Below are 21,661 nucleotides of genomic sequence, written 5' to 3'. Positions count from 1 at the left end.
ATCACTTTAATACACCTCATGATTGATATCAAACAAACATACAGCTTATGGGTTAAGGCAAAGAAAAAAAGAGCTGCAGAGATTTCATCTGAAGAATAATCAGATTAGCGGTATGTATTGTGATACATACATAAAGATGTTTTTCTGACCTGTTTGAGGGATACGGATGGTGAGGCAGGAAAAACTCCAGCTATGGCTGTATGACCCCCAACAACATAGAGACTGTTCTCCAGCTCAGCTGAACCATGGCCAAACCTGGACAAGACAATACCCACATCATGAGTATGTGTGATGTATTTGTATCATTGTATATGAGCATATTCCACTCTACATGAGTGTTGAGAAACTAACTAATCCCCTGACACGATTGGCCATACAGTGGCTATAAAATGCTCCATGTCAAACAATGGGACCAGACCACTGCTGCAACCACGCAGAAACAATTTGACTAGCTTCTCAACATTCAGTGCTCTCAGTACTAATACTCTGTGGAGGGTGGAAGTGAAGCCTCTTATTTCATCCGCCCGCTGCTTCGACAATTAACCCACAGGCTTTGATGTTTTCAGAAGCTTGGAAATGGATGTTCTGAAAATTGTCAATGGCTCAATCCTGTCAGGCTTTTTTCCAAAATCCCTGAAAACTGCAGTTGTTGAGCCCCTGTTAAAGAAAGGCAACCTGGATCCTTCAATACTGTACAATTACAGACCCGTCGCTAATCTTCCCTTTGGTGTAAAGATCACTGAGAAGGCTGTGTCGATTCAACTCAATAACTTTTTAAATACTAATGAACTTTACATCACCGCACTGAGACTGCGCTGCTAAAACTGTGGACCAAAACAGTGGGTGGGATTATCTGGCACAGACCTGAGTTGCTTCAGATCTTATTTTGAAGGCAGAGGCTATGTTGTTGCCACTGGTGATCATAAATGTGCGCAGATGTTATGTGGATGTTTTATTCTTGAGCTGCCATTATTCAGCCTGTACACGTTCCCTAACCCTAACTCTCAGCAGCAACATTAGTAACAGCAATAACTGACTCAGCTTTTTATCATCACTAACAAAGGGCAGCGAGTCGAGATCTCACGTCCAGACAAGATCGACAGAAACTCATTCATGCCTTCACTCCCAGCAGGGTGTGCTACTGTCACCATCTGTTGCCTAGTCTTCCCAAAAAGACAATTAGATGGTTGCAGCTCATTCAGAACACTGCTGACAGAGTTCTAATGAGAACCAAGACTGGAGCACATTACTCCAGTTACTTATAGAACAGATTTGAAGTGCTGCTGCTTTATAAATCATTCAATAATCTCAAGTAAAAAGAATAAACCCTGTAAGGTGCTTAGATCTTTAGGAAGCAGTCAGCTGGTAGAACCTCGAGTCAGAACCAAAGAGGGTGAAGCTGCTTTTAGCTGCTGTTGCTGATGATGGCAAACGTGCCCCGACCCCGAAAACTCTGTTGGTCTCCTGTGCATCTGACTGATTTGTTGCCTTAAACTGTCACTGTAATGCTTTTGTTTGTCTGCACCTTGAACTGCCTTTGTGTTTGACATGTAATATAAATGAAGCTGCCTTGACTTGCATTTTTACCACTCCACATCAATTTGTATGACTTAACACAAGTTTGTTACACTCTATATTAATGAGTACCACTCTGCATGAATTTGCTGCCCTCCAAACAGCTGTAGAGTACTAAGACATGCTTGTTACTATTCTGTTTGCTATAATGTAACACATGTAACTCACCTGGCTATCAGCATGGGTGCTCCTTTAGACCACTCTTCATGCACAGTGTCATAGATCCAGACGTCTTTAGACACTCCGTTCTCCGATCCTCTTCCTCCCGTCACGTAAACCTTACAGCCGATGGCACACGCGCTGAACTCCTTCCTGGGGCTGGGGAGGTCTGCCTTAGGAATGATCTCCTTGGCTTTGTGGTCCACCTAAAAATGGATCGCACACCAACACACACACACACAGAGGTTACAGGCACTCAGTGCAAACTCAGAGATGGTTACTTTGAAAGATCTATTTTTCACATTGTCTAAAGGACTGTGACTCTTTCTTTCACCTGGTAAATCTTATCACACATGAAGGTCTGGCCTCCCAGGATGAGCAGTGTGTGTCCTGCCTTGCGTGGTCGAGCACAGGGACTAGTGACCACACCGTCATTCTGAAGGATCTTCTTCTTACACTGCATTGCCTCTTCTACTATTGACCTGCAGAGGAGAGTTAAAATGTGAACAGAGAGACGAAGACACCTTTGTTTAATGCCGTCTCTTAAAGATTGGCCCAATTCTCTATCAACAGCCACTGCTGCAAACATGGCTCAACTCCCACAAGTCTCCTTTAAAGACGACTTCAATTTTAAAAGGATTTGGACGCTGATCAAGTAGACCAGTTGGCCAGATGGAACATCTCCTCAGATTCAGAAGTCCATATTGAAAAAGAGGAGAGGAGAGGAGAGGAGAGGAGAGGAGAGGAGATATATACACACAAGTTGATTATTAGTAACATTTTAAACGTGTAACTTACTGTTTTTTAAGACAGAACAAAGTGACATAAAGACAAGAGACTAGAGAGAGAAACCAGAGCTTTGTATCGATTCACACGGTCCCTGACAGCCCACCTGCTCCTCTTATCAGCCATAACCAGCTCTTCACAGGCTACAGCCTCCAGCAGACATTCAGACGGCAGCAGAGCCAACCTGATTCCCCTCAGCAGCTCTGGTAAATGGTGACGCCGACCCTCCAGGTCATATCGCACCCACCGCATCACAGAGTTAAACACAACCTGCCACAGGTCAAAACAATGATCAGGCATCAATATTCAAGCTGCTGGGGGGCGTGGATGACTAATTTGAGATTATGGGGGACAAGCATCTGCAGTGTGTGATGGCTGGTCAGCAATGAAAGAAAAAAGGAGAAACAAAATAAACAAAGGAAAGAGAATCACTCACCTGTTCGTCTTCTATCTCCAGCTCATCGCTAAGAATCAGCTCCAGCAGTTTATCCTTAGACAGACTGTAGAAATCCTCTGATTCTCGTACCTAAAGGACAAACACGTCCATTACATTCACGGTACGTTAAACCTGAAAATCATAATATGGTCTACACATGAAACTTCTCGCAAAACATACAGTATATTCAGATTTCAGATGCAAACTCTACTCGAGTGATGAAGGGAGGATGAAGAGGAGGACCACTTGCTAACTTCAGTTAAGTTGTCAGATAATCACAATGCTTTCACAGTCAAGTCAAAGCCTCGTTCTATCCTGTACAGTTTTGTATTCCCACACGGTTCAGAAATAATGTTTATATGAATGAGGAACTCAATGTAGTGTGAAAGAGTTGAGGATTAGAGCTGCTGCATCCAGGCGCATCACACCCGCAGGTGTTACGGGTGTTGCTATACCCACACTTTCACAGAAACATGATGAGAAACACTTTTTACTGAGGTAGGAACAAAGTCTGTGAAAACAGTACTTAAGAGAATGAGTTGCTAATGTCGCACCCCTTGAATCTGATTTTGTGGGCTGGCTATGCCGCAGAAGGTAAAGTGTTCAATCAGTTTTTTTAGTTGTGCTGCATGATGTCACCTTTGAAATCGCATATATTACAGATCCGACTAATTAAACACTATTTTGCTCAGTTTTGCTAACAGGGAAAGCACCGTCAGCAGCTGAATAAATCCAATCAAACTACTAAAAGATGGAGATTTCAAAAGAGTAAACAAAGTATTCCCCCTTGTGCTTTTATTTCCACTCTCACGCCAAGTTTGTTTTCAATTTCATCATCGATGGTAAAAGCTCAAGATAATCTGTGTGAAGTGCCTCTCATGGTTAATATATGCAAAGATCTTCGCCTCCAAGTTATTCAGTCTCAACTTGCCTTTCAAAACACAGTAAACGTTTTTTTCCAATGAATCCTTGTGGTATTAAGGACATTATAAGGGGGGGAAATAGGCATGTCAGAGGATATTTGTCAGGCTATCACAGTCTGCTGTGGTGGGTACTGCTAGCTCATCTCCCCTCAGGCCCATTCACTCCACAGTTTTCCTACAGGCTCAGCCAAGACAGTAATTATAGACATAACATAGACATTCACCACTCCAGGTCACCTGTCCATGTATACATGCATCTCTGTGGCTGAGCCAGTTACAATGTCCCAGCAGAAGGCGCTCACTAATTAGGCAACTATTAACTGATGTGCACCAGGATATGAATCGCTGCAAGAAGCCAGAAAACAACGGGAGTCTTTACCGTCTCATAGTGTAGCAGACACATCCTCCACGACAGCTCGTATAGTCTTTTACACTGGTGAGCATCTGATAACAGCATCATCCCCAGGCAGTTGGAGGAGTGCAGGTTTTTTTCTAAAAACTCCGCTGCTGCGTCTCGAATGTCATGAAACTGCAACATGTCGCCGGCCTCTAACAATGACTCGGCATTCTCCTCGTTTATGATGACTCGAGAAGAATAGGCAAAGTCCAGTAGAAGCTCCAAGACCTGGAAGAGTAGAGGATTAGAGTTAGCCACTGACCTTATTATATATATATAATAGTATGAGACAATGATTAATTCTAAATATCTTCTATATATCAGCATGATTGATATTATCAGCTGATTTTAGATTATCAAGGCTACATATAAGCAAGAAATTAAAAGAAAATCACAACAAATGCATGTATTTCCATACAGGTGTACTGTATGCTACAATTATACAGTTACCTTCCTATCCTGTTCTGTGTCACACATAAAATGTATGCTTTCAGGGTAGAATATACAGGGCTGCTGATCGCTGATTGGTCAAACACCTGACACCTGCTTCTACCTGTCTGACGAAACAAGGAGTGCTGTATGCCACTGGTGTAAATATTAGAATGGATATGGATTTATGTTAAAAGAATAGTTAGGTTAAAATGTTTTGCCTCATAGAAGTTGTATATAATAAGTTAATGAGTAAGTTAAGTTAATATGAGAGAAGGAGCACGAACATCTGAGGGATGTACTTAAAGCTTGTGGATAACCTGAAGCACACAGAAGCTTACATTTCAATAGGAAAAATAGGGCATTTGTCTTCCCAAACAATAGCAGTACCTCGGGGTGAATACTGTCTCTGAAATTGACATCGCTATCCAGGCTTTCTCTTAGGCCCCCGCTGAACATTGCCTCAAAATAACGACTGCACGCTGCCAAGACAGCCCTGTAAGACACACACGCAGCAGACTGTCAGTGTCTGAAAACGGTCCAGAGGTTATGAAGATACCAGTAAAATGCACAAATGTTACCTGTGGCAGGGGAAGGAGCGATCCCCGGCCCACAGAGTGACATCAGTGAACATGCACTGCTTCCTCATGGTGTTCAGGTGGGTCAGGACGCTGTCGGGATGGGACGGCTTGTGGAACAACGAGATGTTCATGGAGCCCGTGCTGGTGCGGGATTTCCGATTCTCATGAACAGTCACCGACATGGCAGCTTCGTTTGGCACCTCCAGGGAGTCGCTTGGAACAATCTCTCCTACTGTTCAATGAGAATGACAAAACGTCAGACTGGAAATGGAACAGCGCATCAGCTGTTTTCTGCTGTTATCATGTTAACTGCTGTTTCACAAATGCCTCCAAGGCCAAATGTAGTGGCGATTAAATGGCATTTGTAAGCAGTAATCTAATATCAGTTATATCATTGAATTCAACTGGACATACAGTACACACAGCATCCACTTCAGGCAAGACAGTCATTCATTCATAACAAACGGCAGGCAACAGTGTGTTGAAAAAACAACACTCCTTTAAAAGGGGAAAAAATAAATTATGTTGTAAAGAAAAACATACAATAAATGCAATTACAGTATTATAGCCACTTATATTAAAGGCTATTTTCTCATAAGACCCATCAGATCCTATGACCTGACAAAGATCTTCAGATATATTGCCACAATGAATATTTGTATCATTCTTTGTTGCATGCTTCATTTTGATGTTTGCTTGATATGAATACAAATTTTAATAACCGTGATGTATGTCTGATGTACCGTATGTCTTCTCTGCACTGATCTAGCTGTTTCTGAGGGAAGAGAGTAACTCTGTGAGAGATTTAATCCACTTAAACAATTCCAACAATCTTACACCAATCGCTGGTCTGTCACAATTATTGCATGTTGCCTGATCTGAGCTGGCTGTCATAATTTTGCCAATTGTGACATTCAACAATCAAAGGACTTTCAGTCAAGCATTAAACAAACATAAATGCCATATTGCCATCACGTTTTCTACTGTTTCATGTTCGGCTGTACTTTCATCCTGGCTATTGTTGAAACTTTCCACTGAGTGTCTAAAGATAAATGTGACATTACCACTTGGTGGATGTGTCACATGGCATATATTGCAGTAATACCAGGAAAAACATACATCTCAAAAACTACAATCCCTAATTCATACAACTGATGTTCCATGAGGGGAAAAGTACATGATCATATCGCCTGTGAGGCTGTGCGGGATCTTCTAAAGAGATAACTAGTAACTCTCCTCCTACACCAGTGAACATTATCCTGCAGCAGTAAACCATCAGCCCTGATGGAGAACATGGCTGCTTCTCCCACAGTGTGTGAAGGAGAGACACTGCAGGTCCTTCCTTCCTGCTGCTGTCAGACTTTAAAGTCAACACTGCTCCCAGCAGACCACACACACCCACCTGAGAAATCTACTCATGTCCAACATCAATACTCCCCATGTGCAATAATGTGAACTCGACCACTGCCTCCTTTCACTTACTATATTGTTTACTTACGCATTATATATTTTTTAACTGATGCCTCCTACTACTATATTATTCCCTACACAGCTATTGGATTAATAAAAGATCGTTTGATTTTGTTGTTTAAGAATTAATTTAGTGTCAGAAAAGACGGTCAATTTTTACCAGTACTGACTATGAAAAATACTAAATAGAAAAAAATAGCAGCTAACAGCACTGCCCTGCAGACAGATCAGCTCCTAATTAAAATGATAAGTTCACATTTTTTTTAAGTCTGTCTCAAAACATTACTCACATGTCCATATGTACACTGAAGGGATTTTTGGCAGTTTTCAGTGTTCCTCTAATCAACCTGGCTTTGAAGTGATCACCTCCTAACACTACTCCACTATCACTACTCCACATGGGAGCTGAAGTATTATGTATTAAAATGACGTCTAACGTTTAACTGAAGCTAATATGGGGCTTCAGCTATCCAAGTTAAGACACATCAAGTAGATATCTATATATTAGTAGATGTTTAATCTTTGCGCCTAAGCTCTGTCAGCCAACACTGTCTGTGCACAGACAGCAACCAGTAGCTCTCTGTGTATATATGAGCATGTGAGTGTGACAGACTAGGTGAAGCTATCCTTAAAAACAAACGCTCAAAATCTGCAGGCCACACCTTAATCATGGCAGTCCATCACAGCTTCATCAATATTAATAATTAACACAACGTTGAGTTTTTCATTACAATCCACAAAGCTGAGGCTTGGATGACCTAATACTGGTCCGAAACCTCTATCCCCATTACAGCATTGCTGTTTCACCACAGCACTTTCACTCTTGAGACATTCTGTAGACCAGCAGTATGCACATCCCACTCCCACTTGAGATGTTACTTGCTTGGTTCAACTGAGGGAACAGTTGGGGTATTTGGTATCATCTCTTAATGGAGCTCTCTCTTAAAAATGAAAAAAACAAACAAAAAAAACAAACTGTAAACGGTAAAAGCTGACCATACCAACCAAATGTCAAACAGCATTAAGCCCACAGCCACGGTAAAAGAAACATGTTGTTAGACATCTTCACAGGCAGATGAGTCAATGCAGACTTAAACAACACACCACAGATTAGAAGAACTGTTGTTTCAGCAGCCTCAACTGTGCTTTTGTGTGTGTGTGTGTGTGTGTCTGTGTGTGTATCCATCAACACTTGCTGACCTGCAGTTTTAGAACAGAGCCACAACAGATCAGTCACGGGGTGCTCGGTGTTTATTGTCTGTGTGTTTCACAGATCACAATGCAGGCTTGACAAGAACCTCAGTGCCACACAGTTTACTATGGGCAGGCACACTGACACACACACAAACACACAGCACAGGCACAAACATGTACACAAAGCATAGTGTTGTCTGGTTCACACTTCCATGCCATCAACAGTGTGGTGTGTCTGTCTGTTTTGTTGTTATGTCCGGATGGGGACACTAAACTGACTTCACACCAACCCGTAAAGACTTCCTATCACTGTGGGGATATTGCTGAGGTCATCACACGTCCAGAGTGCTTTCTGAGGGTTAAGACTTGGTTTTAGGGTTAGAATTAGGTTATGGTTATGGTTAGGCATTCAGTTGTGATGGTAAAGGTTGGGATGAGGGGCTCAGGAATGCATCATTTCAATGGAGTATCCCCACAGTGATACAAACATATGTTTGTTTATGTAAGTACATTGATGGCAAAACGTGACTGAGCACAAACCGAATTTGAGCTCATCTCAGTCTGCAAGTCAACGTCTGAGAGCACACAGGCATGGATTTGGAAGAGCAGAGATTTGGTTGGGAGGGAGGACAGAACCGTGTGTGCAACAGATGATTTGAGCAGCGAGAAGAATTGTGTGACAGCAACAGGGGTTCTCAAGATCACCACTGCTCATGCTCACTTTTGACTGTCTGAATCCCTCTAAAATGAAGTTGGGACGTTGGTGTTTTTAACCACCAGATGGGGACAGAGAGCAGTATTCACTGTCTCTATTTTGGTGCCTGCACAGGATGACATATCAAGCTTGATGGTAAATTATCAACTTTTTAAGTCATTAAGGGAGAGTCATTTTGAAAGTGAAACTAAAAGTAGTTACTAGCCATACATATATGGCAGTGGCTGTGCTAGCTTCCTGTCTTTAGCGTGATTTTCTGAACCAGATCAGGGCTTCCTCATTTCCATAATTTTAATTATTATTATTATTATTATTATGAACCATTAGAAGAAAAAACAATTATGAATGAGGTTCGTCATTTCTGAGCAGAATGCCATCAGACACTTAGACATCTAATGAGCCTGATACTGAGGGGCAGGGTTTACTGTGATTCACTCTCTCGCACTCACGCACACACAGGTATCTAAGTTTACTTACTCTATTATTATTATTAAAAACCCTTTTTGTTCAGTCTTTAACTCTCTCTTTCAACCACACTCACCAGTGGAAAAACAGGGATGTGGATGAACATCCTGCAATTCACTTGCCAAGCTTTTTTTACTGTTACTTGGAGACGAAGACATGGAGAAACTGGTCAAACTGGGACAGAGGGGATTTCGTCTGCCAACTGTCTGCTCTCTGGCAAACAAAACTGCTGCTTTCTAACAGAGCAAACACAGAGCTTTGCAGGTCTGCTGCCCCGTGGTTCACCAAAACCTGGCTTGGTGAGCACGGATCAGATAGCACGCTGTGTGTGCCGGGCTTCCAACTCCTCTGGGCAGACGGCAAACTGGCTCTATGGGGGAAAACGAGGGGAGGGGGAATCTGCTACTTCATAAATGAGGGCTGGTGTACAGATGTCACAGTTGTAAGGAAATCATGCAGTCCTCATTTAGAGACTACTTTCATGAACTGCAAACTGTATTATTTACTGTGGGAGTTTTCCTTGTTTATTCTGGTGTTTGCATCCCATCTCAGGCCTGTTTTAATGAAGCCTTTCAACACCTGGCTGACCAGATGACTAACATACACAGTCCCTGTTCAGTGTTCTTGGTGTGTTTAACAGGGCAAACCTCAGCCACTAACTGCCAAGACAGCATAGTAAGAGTTCCAGTAACCCTAAACCTGGGGATAAGAACACACTGGAACATTATTACACCATATTAAAAGATGCCTATCGCTCTGCCTCCACGTGCAGCTTTTGGACTCTGATCAGGCCCATAAGATGTCACCAACTACAGCAGACCAACCCTCCACACAGAGGAGAACCAACGACTGGTCAATGATCTGAATGTGTTTTACTGCAGGTTTGATAAGACTGTGCACTTACCCTTCACCTGCTCTGACATCGAAAAACTACATACACACTGAGGATCTGTGAAGAGTGTGTGTGTCAGTAGCAGTTCAAGACACAGCTTCAGACCCAAGCACAAGAAACCTTCAATGACAGATGCTGTGTTTGTTGTACCCACAGCCATGTAGACAAAGGCTTGGGGTTAACCCTCTCTCTCTCAACAGTGCTGATTATACCTCACGGGGCATCAGCTACTTTAAGTTTTCATGTCATTAGTGTTGCGTTTAGTAAACTACATTCATATTTGCATAGTACTTCAACAAGTTAAATTGTCTTTTTTGCCATTTGGGGCCATAGAGAAGTAATGATTTTGTTTGTTTAATTCTAATGTTATTTTTATTTTACCATTGTTTCTTTGCTGTAATTGAACCCCCTTGGACCTGCTCCTCCACCTTTTTCTTTCAGCCTGACCACTATAAAGGCATGCCTTGGCAATTCATCAGGCACCCACCACCACACACTCAACCTTTGTGAAGTGCATGTGCAAAAGGGCGGGTGTTGCTCAGCGCCCACAAAGTGACAGCATCTTATGGACAGACCGTGGCCAAACACATGACACTGACTTAATAATAATATAACAGAGACTGTTGTTGCAGGTTAACTGCAGGAGAATACCATTTACAGACACCAGTCTGAAAAACAAGGTCCATATACATTAATAATAAACCACAGAATTTGTGTGATAATGCTCCTGTTGCACAAGGCAATGTAATAAAATGCCACAGAGAGTTGTGTAACTTTTGTTGTTTCCCTGCTTCCACTTTCTCTCTCCATCTCCTTGCTCTTTTGTTTTGAAGCTTAGTCTCTTAGTCTAAAGTAAATACAATTTTTTAAATGGACTATTTGTTTAACGCTGTTTGTTTAACACTGTTTTACCTACAGTGACCTTTGACCACATAGCATCATTAAACACACTGGCCAAAGGTGAGCCGGTGACTGACCTGACCTTACTAGTGTTAGTGTGGCAGTAGGCTTATTTTTTGGGGGCATTTCTGACTCTTGCTTTAAAATGAACAGAATGGAAAACTGTTTTTTTGCAAAGTTATTTACTCAAACCTGAACACCCTCAGTCATCAGGCAAATGTCAGCTCTGGCTCTCTTTATAGGAAGTAAGTGCTCACAAAAAAAAAAAAAAAAAAACAGAATAAGTATCTGGGCTTCAGCTAATGTTTCTAAAATGTCAGTCAAAAACTGGCTACTGCCCATCAGTTTCCCTGAGCCCAAAAGGTCTTCCAATGTCTACTTGTGTCCAACTGACAGCACATAATCCAACCATATTAAGCAGAGACACGAGGAGAAAATCCTCACGTGTGAATAGCAGAAACCAGCACAACTTTAGCATTTTGACTTTAAACTACGATATTTGTTGGCCAATCGTGACAATTTACTGATTCATCAAGAGAACATTTCAGCACATTTTTCTTTATTTGCTTTTGATAGGATTAGGTATGTGTAAAGGTAAGCCATCATAGGGTGAGAAGGAATACATGAGACAGTGTCGCACTAATAAACTGGCTGATGATCATGGATGGGAGGGGGCAGGCAGAGATGATTCAACAAAGGGGTATTAAAGGGTTTCGGGGCTTCATTCCACTTGCAGGCCAAACTTACGGTGACAGAGATTGCTGACCCAGGCACAGGCACTGACAGTCAGGAGGTGAGGGGGGCTCTGCATCCCTGCACTGCTTCACAGGACTAATGAACACAAACAGATTTGGGAAATAGGTGCTGCACTCTGTGTATCAACACATGAAGAAGTAAGAAGTACGGGGGGGTGAAGACAGTGATAGACAGTGATGGCCGTTGTTATATCATGCATGCGTGAATACAATTGTTTCATAGCATCAAAGTTTGACATTTTTCTCTCAACCTTAAGTCAACATTTTCACATTATGCAATAAATTGCTGAAACAAGCAAGTAAAGAACAGATGACATTGTCAAACAACATGAAAAATATTCTTCCACCCTACAGTTGCTGTACTCATATTTAAGATAACTAGTGATGCTTTTAGTCTATTCTTCATATTCTTCTGAATAATGGGGACAGTTTTGACACGTTTTACATAAATTAGCCTTGTTGTTGAAAGAGTCAACTCTCTTGCATTATGATTTTTTGCAACACTTACCTCCCCGCTTCCAGCGCACACACACGCTCACAGATTTGCAGTAACACAGCTCAGCAGTGGAATATCAACAGAGTAGCTGAATAGACTGAGGCCTTGTAAAGAGGCTGGTAGTCAGTAGGCTTGAGCTTGTTTACACACAGCATTGCTGCACCATTGGACTTGTTGCCCAGGGCCACTCAGTGTGTGTGTGTGTGTGTGTGTGTGTGTGTGTGTGTGTGTGTGTGTGTGTGTGTGTGTGTGTGACCGAGTAAGGGAGCTAGTGTGAACAGTTTATTGACAAGAGGCCCATTTCTGGGGAGGTCTTACAGCTTGATTCCACCGGGCACGGCTGCGTCGCACTCCGGCTGTGACGCAGTTTTGTTCCGTCCTCCGCACAGCTTCATTTCCCGCCGGGAGTGTTGCAGGCCTGATTCTGTTAATTTGCTAATTTTTTAGCTTGATGTTTGTGGATTCTCTATGCCGTTCCCGTGTCTGACTTCCTGCCCAGCTCGAGCTGCTCTGAGCAGCTTGACGCAGCTTACGTCAAAAATAGACCAGGCACATATTCTCAGCGGAGCAGAGCGGAGAGCTGCTTCTAGGATGCTCCTGAAACGTGCTGCGGTGCTTCTGGTGGAATTACCAGCATTGTCTGGAATGGCCGGGATCAGCTCCAGCGCCTGCGAAGCAGCCGTGCCTGCTGGAATCCGCAGGTGAAACCTTGAACTCTAAGTTAAAACTTATAAATTGTTATATATAATTTTCTGACCTCGATAATTGGTGTATTCCAATTGCTTTTAAAAATGTCAAAAAGTCAGACTGTAACAGCAAAGTGAAGTGAAAGCTATGGCACACATTTTTAGTGACCACATATCTGAGAGTGGTGAATATCTCAAAATGCACTAAAGACTACCGTTCTCATGAATCTGTGCAACACCCTGATGCTACAACTTAACAGCTTACCAAAACATGCAGCGGTTCGCGCTGAGATCAGTCAAACAAACCTCAGAACTATTGCACCTACATTCCACCAGCATGTCCACATCCACGCCAGCGGAGCAATACCCTGGACCATGTTTACGTGAACATTCCTACAAAGTGCTGCCCTGTTCACCACTTGGTCTATCAGACCATATTTCCCTGCTTTTCCTGCCTACTTAAAAAGGGTCAAGCCACCAGAAAGAAGTTTTAAGTGTGGACAGATGAAGCTACAACAGCTCTACAGGACTGTCTGAAATGCACAGACTGGCACATGTTATGAGATACACCGTTTGTCCCGTTTTTTGGTCAGTTGCGATGATGATCCTGCAGCGACAGCAGTTCTGACGTAGTAGGAACAACAGCACTGAATATCAGATAAATTGTAAGTATCCACAGCGGATGTGAGAAGAATCCTGCTGAGAGTGAATATGAGTAAAGCTGCTGGGCCTCATAACATCCCTGGCTGTGTACTCAAAACATGCTAATCAGCTAGTTGACGTTATTACTGACATTTTTTTACATATCGCAGTTAAGGAAGAGTGTTCCCACCTTCTTCAAGACAACCACACCTAAAAAGTCTGCAGTGTCTAGTCTAAACAACCCCCAGACCCCCAGTCTCATGAAGCACTTTGAAAAACTGGTTTTCCGGCACATCGCAGCGAGCCTGGACCCTCATCTTTGTAAATTCTGACACAACAGGTACACAGAGGATGCCATCTCCACTGCTCTCCACTCTTCACACACCTCGAAAATAACAACACCTTCATCAGAATGCTGTTTGCCGATTTCAACTCAGCATTCAGCCTAATCTCCCCTGTGAAACTGGCAAATTTAGCACTGGGGGTTTGAGTGCCGCACTCTTCTACTTACCTGGGAACAACTCTATTGTTTTAGTGCGATTTAGAACATTTTATTGGTCGTTTATAGCTAGTCTTAGCTTATCAGAAAAAAAAAGAAATTCTTTGAAGTGGCTACAGTTCTGGCAGGTAATTAACAGAGCCATGCAATACTGAGAACAGGAGTTTGTTTGGTAGGTAAGTTTTAATCCTCACCGGAAAAAAACACCAACAGTCACAGAATCACTTGTACAGGCTGCAGGGCGCTTTCTAAAGCAGATGGGCAAAAGGCTTCCATAACAACCTGTTGAAAACCATGGAGGAACAAACAGGGTCACTCACTGACTGGCATATTTTGCATTTAGCATAGTAGCATTAGCATACTATGGACCCCATCAGATTTCCATTTTCTTCCAGGACAACTAGGGACAGGGCTTTTAAATAAGCTTTAGGTTAAGTTCATATTTCTCCCATCACCACTGAGTATTTCTGTGATGTCTTGTCACATTGCCATATCTTGGCTTTTGCTAAAACAACACCCCTGCTGAGAACCTGTCACAGACATCACACATCTCCACCCTGGTAAAGAAAGCTAAGAAGGAACAGCATTTGTTGTGGCAACTTCAGAAGGCAGAATGCCCATGCCAAGTTCTGGTTAACTTTTATAGAGGGTCAAAAGAAAGAATCCTGACTGGAAGCAGGGTGAAGGAGCGCTGTACAGTGGGTGATTAAAACTACCCAGTGATATCGGTGAGGTGTCTGTGCAGAGCCCAAAGGATACTAAAAGGCAATACCCACCTCAGCCACAGCCTGTTCAACCTGCTGCTGTCTGGCAAGCAATACATAAGTATCTGTTGCCATACCACCTACAGAGCAGCATCTTTCCTCAAGCTGAGTGATTTTATATTTATGACTTAGTTATTCATCCATTTATGGAATTTTTGATTTGTGGGTAGCATAAAGGGACTACATCTCACATTTTGTTATATAACCCTGTACTGTAAAATTATAAATAAATGAAAAATGCACTGTAATGTCTTAGAGCTGTGTTGCCCTGCTGTCCTGGACAGGACAATGATCCAGAGGGATCAGACACTGCTGATTAAACTTTAATGTTTTTCAGTATGGAGGGCATCAACTTGGATAGCCAAGGGAGCCAAAACTGAAATTAGGTGCTCATCCAGTGTTGTAGGTACAGTGCAATAATACTGAGGCACTTAATCAGCAAATCCTAAATCAATACAAAAGGCACCATCAAAGCAATATTTACAAAAAATGAATACATTTTGGGAAAAAAAAAAAACACATTTGGAACTATACGTCTCTATCTGACATATTTGTCAAAATGTAGGCCTTTCTGATTTTATTAACATTGTGTGAGGTGTTTTTATGCGTCTACACCAGCGATAGCTGTGGCTGGAGGCATTTTATTTGCGGATTGTCCTTATGTACCGGATGTCCCAACACATGTACATTCCAGGGCACCTATGATCGTATGTGTCTCTGGGACACCTTGAGGAAATTTCTTAAAATTTAGCACAGATGTTCACTTCAACTCCAGCTTATTATCTACCACCTAACAGACATTTATCTGCCATACTGATCTGCAAAAAGAATGTCAAGAAACTTTCTGTGTAATAAATTTCTGCTTACATTTATTACATTTGGTGCTTGCTGTTTGTTCCAACATAACCTAATGGTTCTTGGAATATTGTTTAATAACCAATGACATTTCTACATAAAATTGACCTCTGCACTAGACAAAATATTTATCACTGATCTTTGCCTTATTTTGAAAAAGAGAAAGATCATTTATTCCCAAACAAGAAATGTAGTAACAGTGCCATAGAAACCATTAAATTTAACTTTCTCAGACACATAGGCAGTCTGTTACAACAGTAGTTTTACGTATGTTTTAAAACAAAGTATGAGGAAACTGTTCGTGTTCCTTGAAATTCATTGACTTTTTCCTCATGTTTTTCAAGACAGAACCTCATAAATCCAAGCAGAACGTGAGTTCTTAGGATTTGAAGGTTCTATCTGCATTTGACCTGTTCCAAATACCCCCATTCACAAATCTGATAGGGTTTTGATGTTGTACGTTTAGTATACAATTGTAAGTTTCATGTATGAAAGAAGCTCAATATCTCAAAACTGTTTGGAACACAGATAGAACCTTATAATTCCAAGGTGGCAATATGATGAATAAGAAAAGGGTAAAAAACTAAAGATGTAGAAACATTTAGTTTATACTCTATACTTCAGAGAATTTATTTTTGTCTGTAGTGTGTGCATTGAATCGGGGTCTGGAACATTCCTCTCTCTGTATGTATTGTATGGGAGAATGAACCGTGTCCTCCATTTGTTTCCCTGCTTTACTCTTCTATATCTCCCTCTCTCTTGAAACAGACATTTCTATTAGCTGTGTCTGCGTATCATCAAGAAATTTTTCATCCTTTCAAATTTAGCCAAACATGAGTGGAAGAGGGGAAGTGGAGAAGACAGAGTGTGCCTGCAAACCTTTTTTTTTGTAAATGAAATGTACTCTATTGGGTGAGAGGAAAAAAGCAGATAAGGCTCTCACATTAATGTCACAAATAACGCTTCAGAGGTTATGATATATGACATTTTCAACCAATCAATAATTCAATGCATCTCAACACTTTCACTGAAGTATGGCCTCAGTGCAAAAAAAAGCTCAGTTAGATGTGGCCCAGTGCACACCACAAGTGGAAATGCAACTTGCATTATCACACTAAATAAACTGACAATCAGATCAAACTTATCAAGCACAGCTGAGAGAATTCAGTTATTTGTACTCCCGCACAAGTTCAAACACAAAGACTGTCACAAACAATTTCTATTGCTGTACCTACTGACCTGTTTGTTTAGCTCTCTGACAACTAATCAATGAAACTGTGAGCTTTGTAAGGATGCATGCTGATACTGAATAGGACTGAGGGTTAACGGCGAGACAGTATTTTTCTTACATGTAAATGTATCAGCAGGGCAATACTGTGGTTGCACTTATATTATCAATGAATTCCTATGTCCAATAATTAGTCCTATCTTCAAAAAGATTCATACAAGTAAGCTGCATCCAAAAAGAGCACAAATATTGCAAAATATTACATATGGAATCAAGACGAGATTTTAATGGAGACACATCATTGTCCTGAACACCTCAGTCAACATCATCTAATTAAGTAGTGTGTGTGTGTGTGTGTGTGTGTGTGTGTGTGTGTGTGTGTGTGTGCATGTGTATCAAAAAACCTGTGTAACTCAGGCTACATCATCAACTCACAGATTTTTCAAGTGTGCGGTTATATGTGGCTTGCATTTAAATCCAGTATTAAATAATTAACTAGCATGGTTGCATAATCATAGGAAAACATAACAAAGACACAAAAATGATCATAAAAGAAGCCAGAGGCAAGTTCAGCCCGACAAAATGTAGCATACATTTCTTGTTGTTGCCCTGTTGTGTTACACACATGCCCTGCCTTTTAAAGGTGGCCTATTATACCATACTGATAATTAGGTAAATGTAAACGTAATGCCAGTGAGCAAAAAGATCAGGCTTCACACTGCTCTGAATACTCAGTTTGCAACTTCTTTTCCATTTAGTTTAGTTTCCGACAATACACAAAAACCCATCATAAGCTAGTTTATTTATCATCTGCTCCTGCAGACCATGCCAACCTGCTCAGTCTGTCTATTCCTACTGAGGTGATATACAGCCTATGATCTGGATCATTTTTTATGAAGAGCATCTTTTCTGGTTTTCCCCTCTGATGTCCTCCGACTGCTCTGTCTGAACTGCCTGTGACTTGCAGAGTTTCCTGATGGACAGATGGCTTTACTTGTTGCAAAAGTAAACTTCTGCAAACTGCAACGTTAGCTGTCGTTAGCTAGCTAGCTCAGTTAGCTGTGCAGTAAGCAATCAGTTAGACTCTACCTGCTGGGTCCCTGCGGCCTGTGCATGAAAACCTCCTCCTCCCAGCAGTTCAAAGCTCCTGTGCTAGAGGTGAACAAAAATAGTACAATATTCGCCGGGAATTTGACCATTCTTTGAACAGCCCCAATCACACATACATTAATATGCACTCTCAAATAACTGCATAGTTTTTGTAGACTTGTGATATGCTAGCAGCTAGCTTTACCTGTCTTACCATAGTTGGGCACGCTCTGATTTTTTAAGATTCATTTATCCTGGCTCACAACGAGCAACTAGCCAGAGTGGAGCTAGCATCGTGTGGAGCAGAGCAGTCTGATGAAGGATGGTAATGAGATGTCCTGTTTGTAAACTTCACTTGCTCCGCACCAGCGAACACACAGCCTTCTAACACTGCTAGGCTGCAACATGAGCTTATCTGGACTCTTTTACACTGACCACTATAAGTAAATCCCTGTAGCATGTACTTTACATGAGCTGCACACAAACGAGATCTATTCGAAAACCATGACCCATCCAAACACTACCCTGGTGCTCAAACCTCCCAGTCCGAGCAGCATCGGCCGGCAGGACAGCAACTAAACTAACTAGCCAAGCAACAAGTAAACCTGACAATCTGAGTTATTTTCTCCATAAAATATGATCCAGTTTCGCAAAAAAAAAAAATGAATGAAGTTATAAAGTTGTGGTTCGGTACAGTAACCAGCGAGGCCTGGCTTTATCAAAGTTAGTTCCCATATCATAATGCACACCTGCAAAAGGATGGAGCGGGGCTCAGAAACACTGGGTGCCCTCTGTTGGTTTCTGGAAGTTGACCAATCAGAAGAAAGCTTTTAGGGAGGAGGCGTTAAAGAGACAGGAGCTAAAACGGCTAGTTTCAGACAGAGGATGAACTGAGGGGCTGCATAAAGGGCCAGTGTAAGCTACATAATGAAGGAATTTGAAGTGTGATTCATGTAAAGCTACTCTAGTGGAGTCGCAAAATAAAAACGTAGAGCAGGAAATGAGTCCAAATAAGTCCCCTTTAATACGGCGGGGTTGTTCCTGCTGATTGGGAACCCTCCTGACACACCCACTAAGCCAGAGAAAACGTACCTGAAAGCCGCTGCACACCGTTTCGAGGAAACCCGGAAACCGGAGCAAAACGGTGTGCACAGCTTTCAGTTTGACCGTGCCCCAGGTAAAAGCTCAAAGGGTGACCTGCTCTGGTCGACTACAAGCCATGAATGAAATGGGTGAAAATCACACTTTACTGATACAAAGGCGTACACTTGGGAGCCTTTGTTTAATACGAATCGGGTTTTAAGTGGACAAGTTAGTCCAAACTGTGAACCTCTCCTCGGAAATTAGCTAGCACTAGTTAGCTTTCAAGCTAATAACTGAGTAACTTGCCCTCATTGCATTCGACCGGCTATACCAGCGCCTGCTTGTGTTTAGGGAGCGACGCTGTGACGTTATCTATAACAAACCACTCTGCCGATAAATAAACGACTTTATGATTAATCTGTCCGTATCTTCAATTGGGAAAAATCAGCAACTTTAGCTGTGACTAACGTTACATACAGTAAACGAGGTTGGGCTAGCTCTGCCATGCATCAACTTGGTGTTGGTGATGGCCACACTGAATCACTTCAACTTGTCTTAAAGCAGGCAGTAAAAATTCCCACACTGTAGTTAGTAAGTTCACCATGATACATAAACGTATTCTCAATTTAACAGCGCTATGACGAGTAATTAACTACAGTGCATGTGATAGTCTTAAGTAGTCCATCACTGATAAAACAGCACATTTCTCTGACAACAATAGTCGGGATAGCTACACTCTGATTCCACTTAGTATCCGCATATGACTGTCCGCATAAGAAATACAAACAAAGAAAATGTTGTTGTACTCACATTTATAATACTTGTAGGTGTCTAGTTAAATCCGCAGAGTACAAAGCATGGACTTCGTTGATAAAAACATCATATTTCTGTGACAAATCCTGAAGTATGTCTGACCGTCCCTGCCTGTCTCTCTGGTTTTGGAAGAAAACCCTTAAAACTGCACTGGCACTACCAACCATTGGCTTTTAATTTAATCGTGACTGACGTCTTTCTAACCAATCCTTACTGTCAAACTGATGCGGGCTGGCCTCTCAACCAATGAAACTGCGAGTAGGCGGGATTTCACCGACTTGGCCGAATGAGACTGATCATCACCTACACCAATCCTCGTGGTTCACTTTATGCAAAAATAAAGCCAAGACCAATGAAAAATGTCAGCTCGGATTGGGCGGTATGTCGACGGTAGTATCAACCAATCAGCTACAGTGCAGACTTGGTATTAATGGCGACAGCAAAACAATAGCACGTTGGTGCCTGACAGAGTTACGATTTTATAAGACTCCCTTTGCTTTTGTTTTTTTTGTCCCCCTGCACGTGGAATCAGGACTTTTACTTCGTCAAAGTCATGATTTAACTGCAATAAACGCAAACGGTGAATGATGTAAACTTTACATGATAGGTGATAAAGAACGACTCAGGATGTGAAAAACAAAGATTTGGTCTACGTTACTTATGTCAGGGTTCATTCTTTTTTTGGTGTAACGTTGCAGTCAACATCTGTTTTTCCCTTTTACTTTCATAAATCAACATTGCCCCCTGGTGTATGCAAATCAAAGGTGCAATTATTTCTGTGGCTAATGCACTGTTCAGGAGTGTCCATCAGACACATATAGGCAGAGCAAGGGAAAAAATACCTTTTATGTAGTCAGCATATTGGTTTAAAACAGCAACCAGTTTACTCCACATAATCAGGACAGCAATAATAAAGACAGATTGATTACACATGAAACCAGTGTGTTATCTGGCTGTTCTTGGGCTCAACTCAGGTTTTTTTGGTATCATAAAGCTAGCTCACCTGTATATCACCCTGTCAGAATGTTGACATTTTGACCTGAGGATCTTTAGGTCTTCTAAACTGGTTTAAAATTCATCTGGTATTGTCGTCATACCAACAAGCCCATCAACCCAAACCTGCTAAAGTGCTGCTTATTATTGCCAGTTAGCTGGATCACAGCCAAGAAGTTTTACTGTCTAAACCATACATTTCTTAGTTTCATAATCAAATAGTGTTGATATAATCAGGATTTTAAATGAGATATTCAGGTTATTGTTAAATCATTGTGATCTGTTGGTTTTCATTGCTATTAATATTTCACAATCAAGGGTTATGCATGATAAAATAGCACAAAAATTATATTTAAAAAAAGTTTGTAAACAAAAAAGAACCAAGCAAGGTGTAGTTTGAGATACTACATGTGAGCAAAAGTGGAGCAAGAACATATGTCATTCGATTTGACATTAAAATGGGGATTTTACGTTTGAATGTGTTACAGTTTAAATAAAAAACTGTTTGTTTGTTTGTTTGTTTGTTTTTTGTACAGTAAAGCAAAGCAGCAAAAACAGATCAACACAAGAAAAGGTGCAAATTGTGCAGGCATGATGGAGAAAACCCCTGGAGGCTTACAGAAGGAATCTCACCTTAACACATATTCTAAGCAAATTCAAAAGTCACATGATCCACAAACATAGGCAAACACGCAAACATAAGATCAAACAGAGAATTGACAGAGCCCTGTGAGGAACATTGGGGGGTGTAAGCATAACCGTTTGGCTAGAAAAATGCTTTACAAGGCATGGGATGTGAAGCAGGCTGATGCAAAATAGTGAATACATACATTTGT

General features: G+C 41.6%; 1 protein-coding gene across 1 annotated transcript in view; it reads right to left on the bottom strand.

The window, feature by feature from the left end:
* The window catches only part of LOC121607822 (kelch-like protein 25), a 30,051-nt gene extending 10,099 nt beyond the window's left edge, over nucleotides 1–19,952 (bottom strand). The window contains exons 1-9 of the mRNA XM_041938816.1: nucleotides 19,830–19,952; nucleotides 5,287–5,518; nucleotides 5,096–5,201; nucleotides 4,259–4,504; nucleotides 2,957–3,046; nucleotides 2,627–2,790; nucleotides 2,069–2,216; nucleotides 1,744–1,940; nucleotides 150–255 (exon numbers count right to left, since the gene is read on the bottom strand). Of these exons, the coding sequence (XP_041794750.1) occupies nucleotides 150–255; nucleotides 1,744–1,940; nucleotides 2,069–2,216; nucleotides 2,627–2,790; nucleotides 2,957–3,046; nucleotides 4,259–4,504; nucleotides 5,096–5,201; nucleotides 5,287–5,468 (1,239 nt within the window). The 5' untranslated portion in view covers nucleotides 5,469–5,518; nucleotides 19,830–19,952. The remainder of the gene's footprint in view (nucleotides 1–149; nucleotides 256–1,743; nucleotides 1,941–2,068; nucleotides 2,217–2,626; nucleotides 2,791–2,956; nucleotides 3,047–4,258; nucleotides 4,505–5,095; nucleotides 5,202–5,286; nucleotides 5,519–19,829) is intronic.
* Nucleotides 19,953–21,661: the final 1,709 nt, after the last annotated feature.

The sequence above is a fragment of the Chelmon rostratus genome, chromosome 6 (assembly GCF_017976325.1).
Source record: "Chelmon rostratus isolate fCheRos1 chromosome 6, fCheRos1.pri, whole genome shotgun sequence".
In the NCBI taxonomy this organism is placed as follows: Eukaryota; Metazoa; Chordata; class Actinopteri; order Chaetodontiformes; family Chaetodontidae; genus Chelmon; species Chelmon rostratus.
Note: the sequence above shows the minus strand (reverse complement) of the source record. Positions and strands in the feature narration are given on the sequence as shown.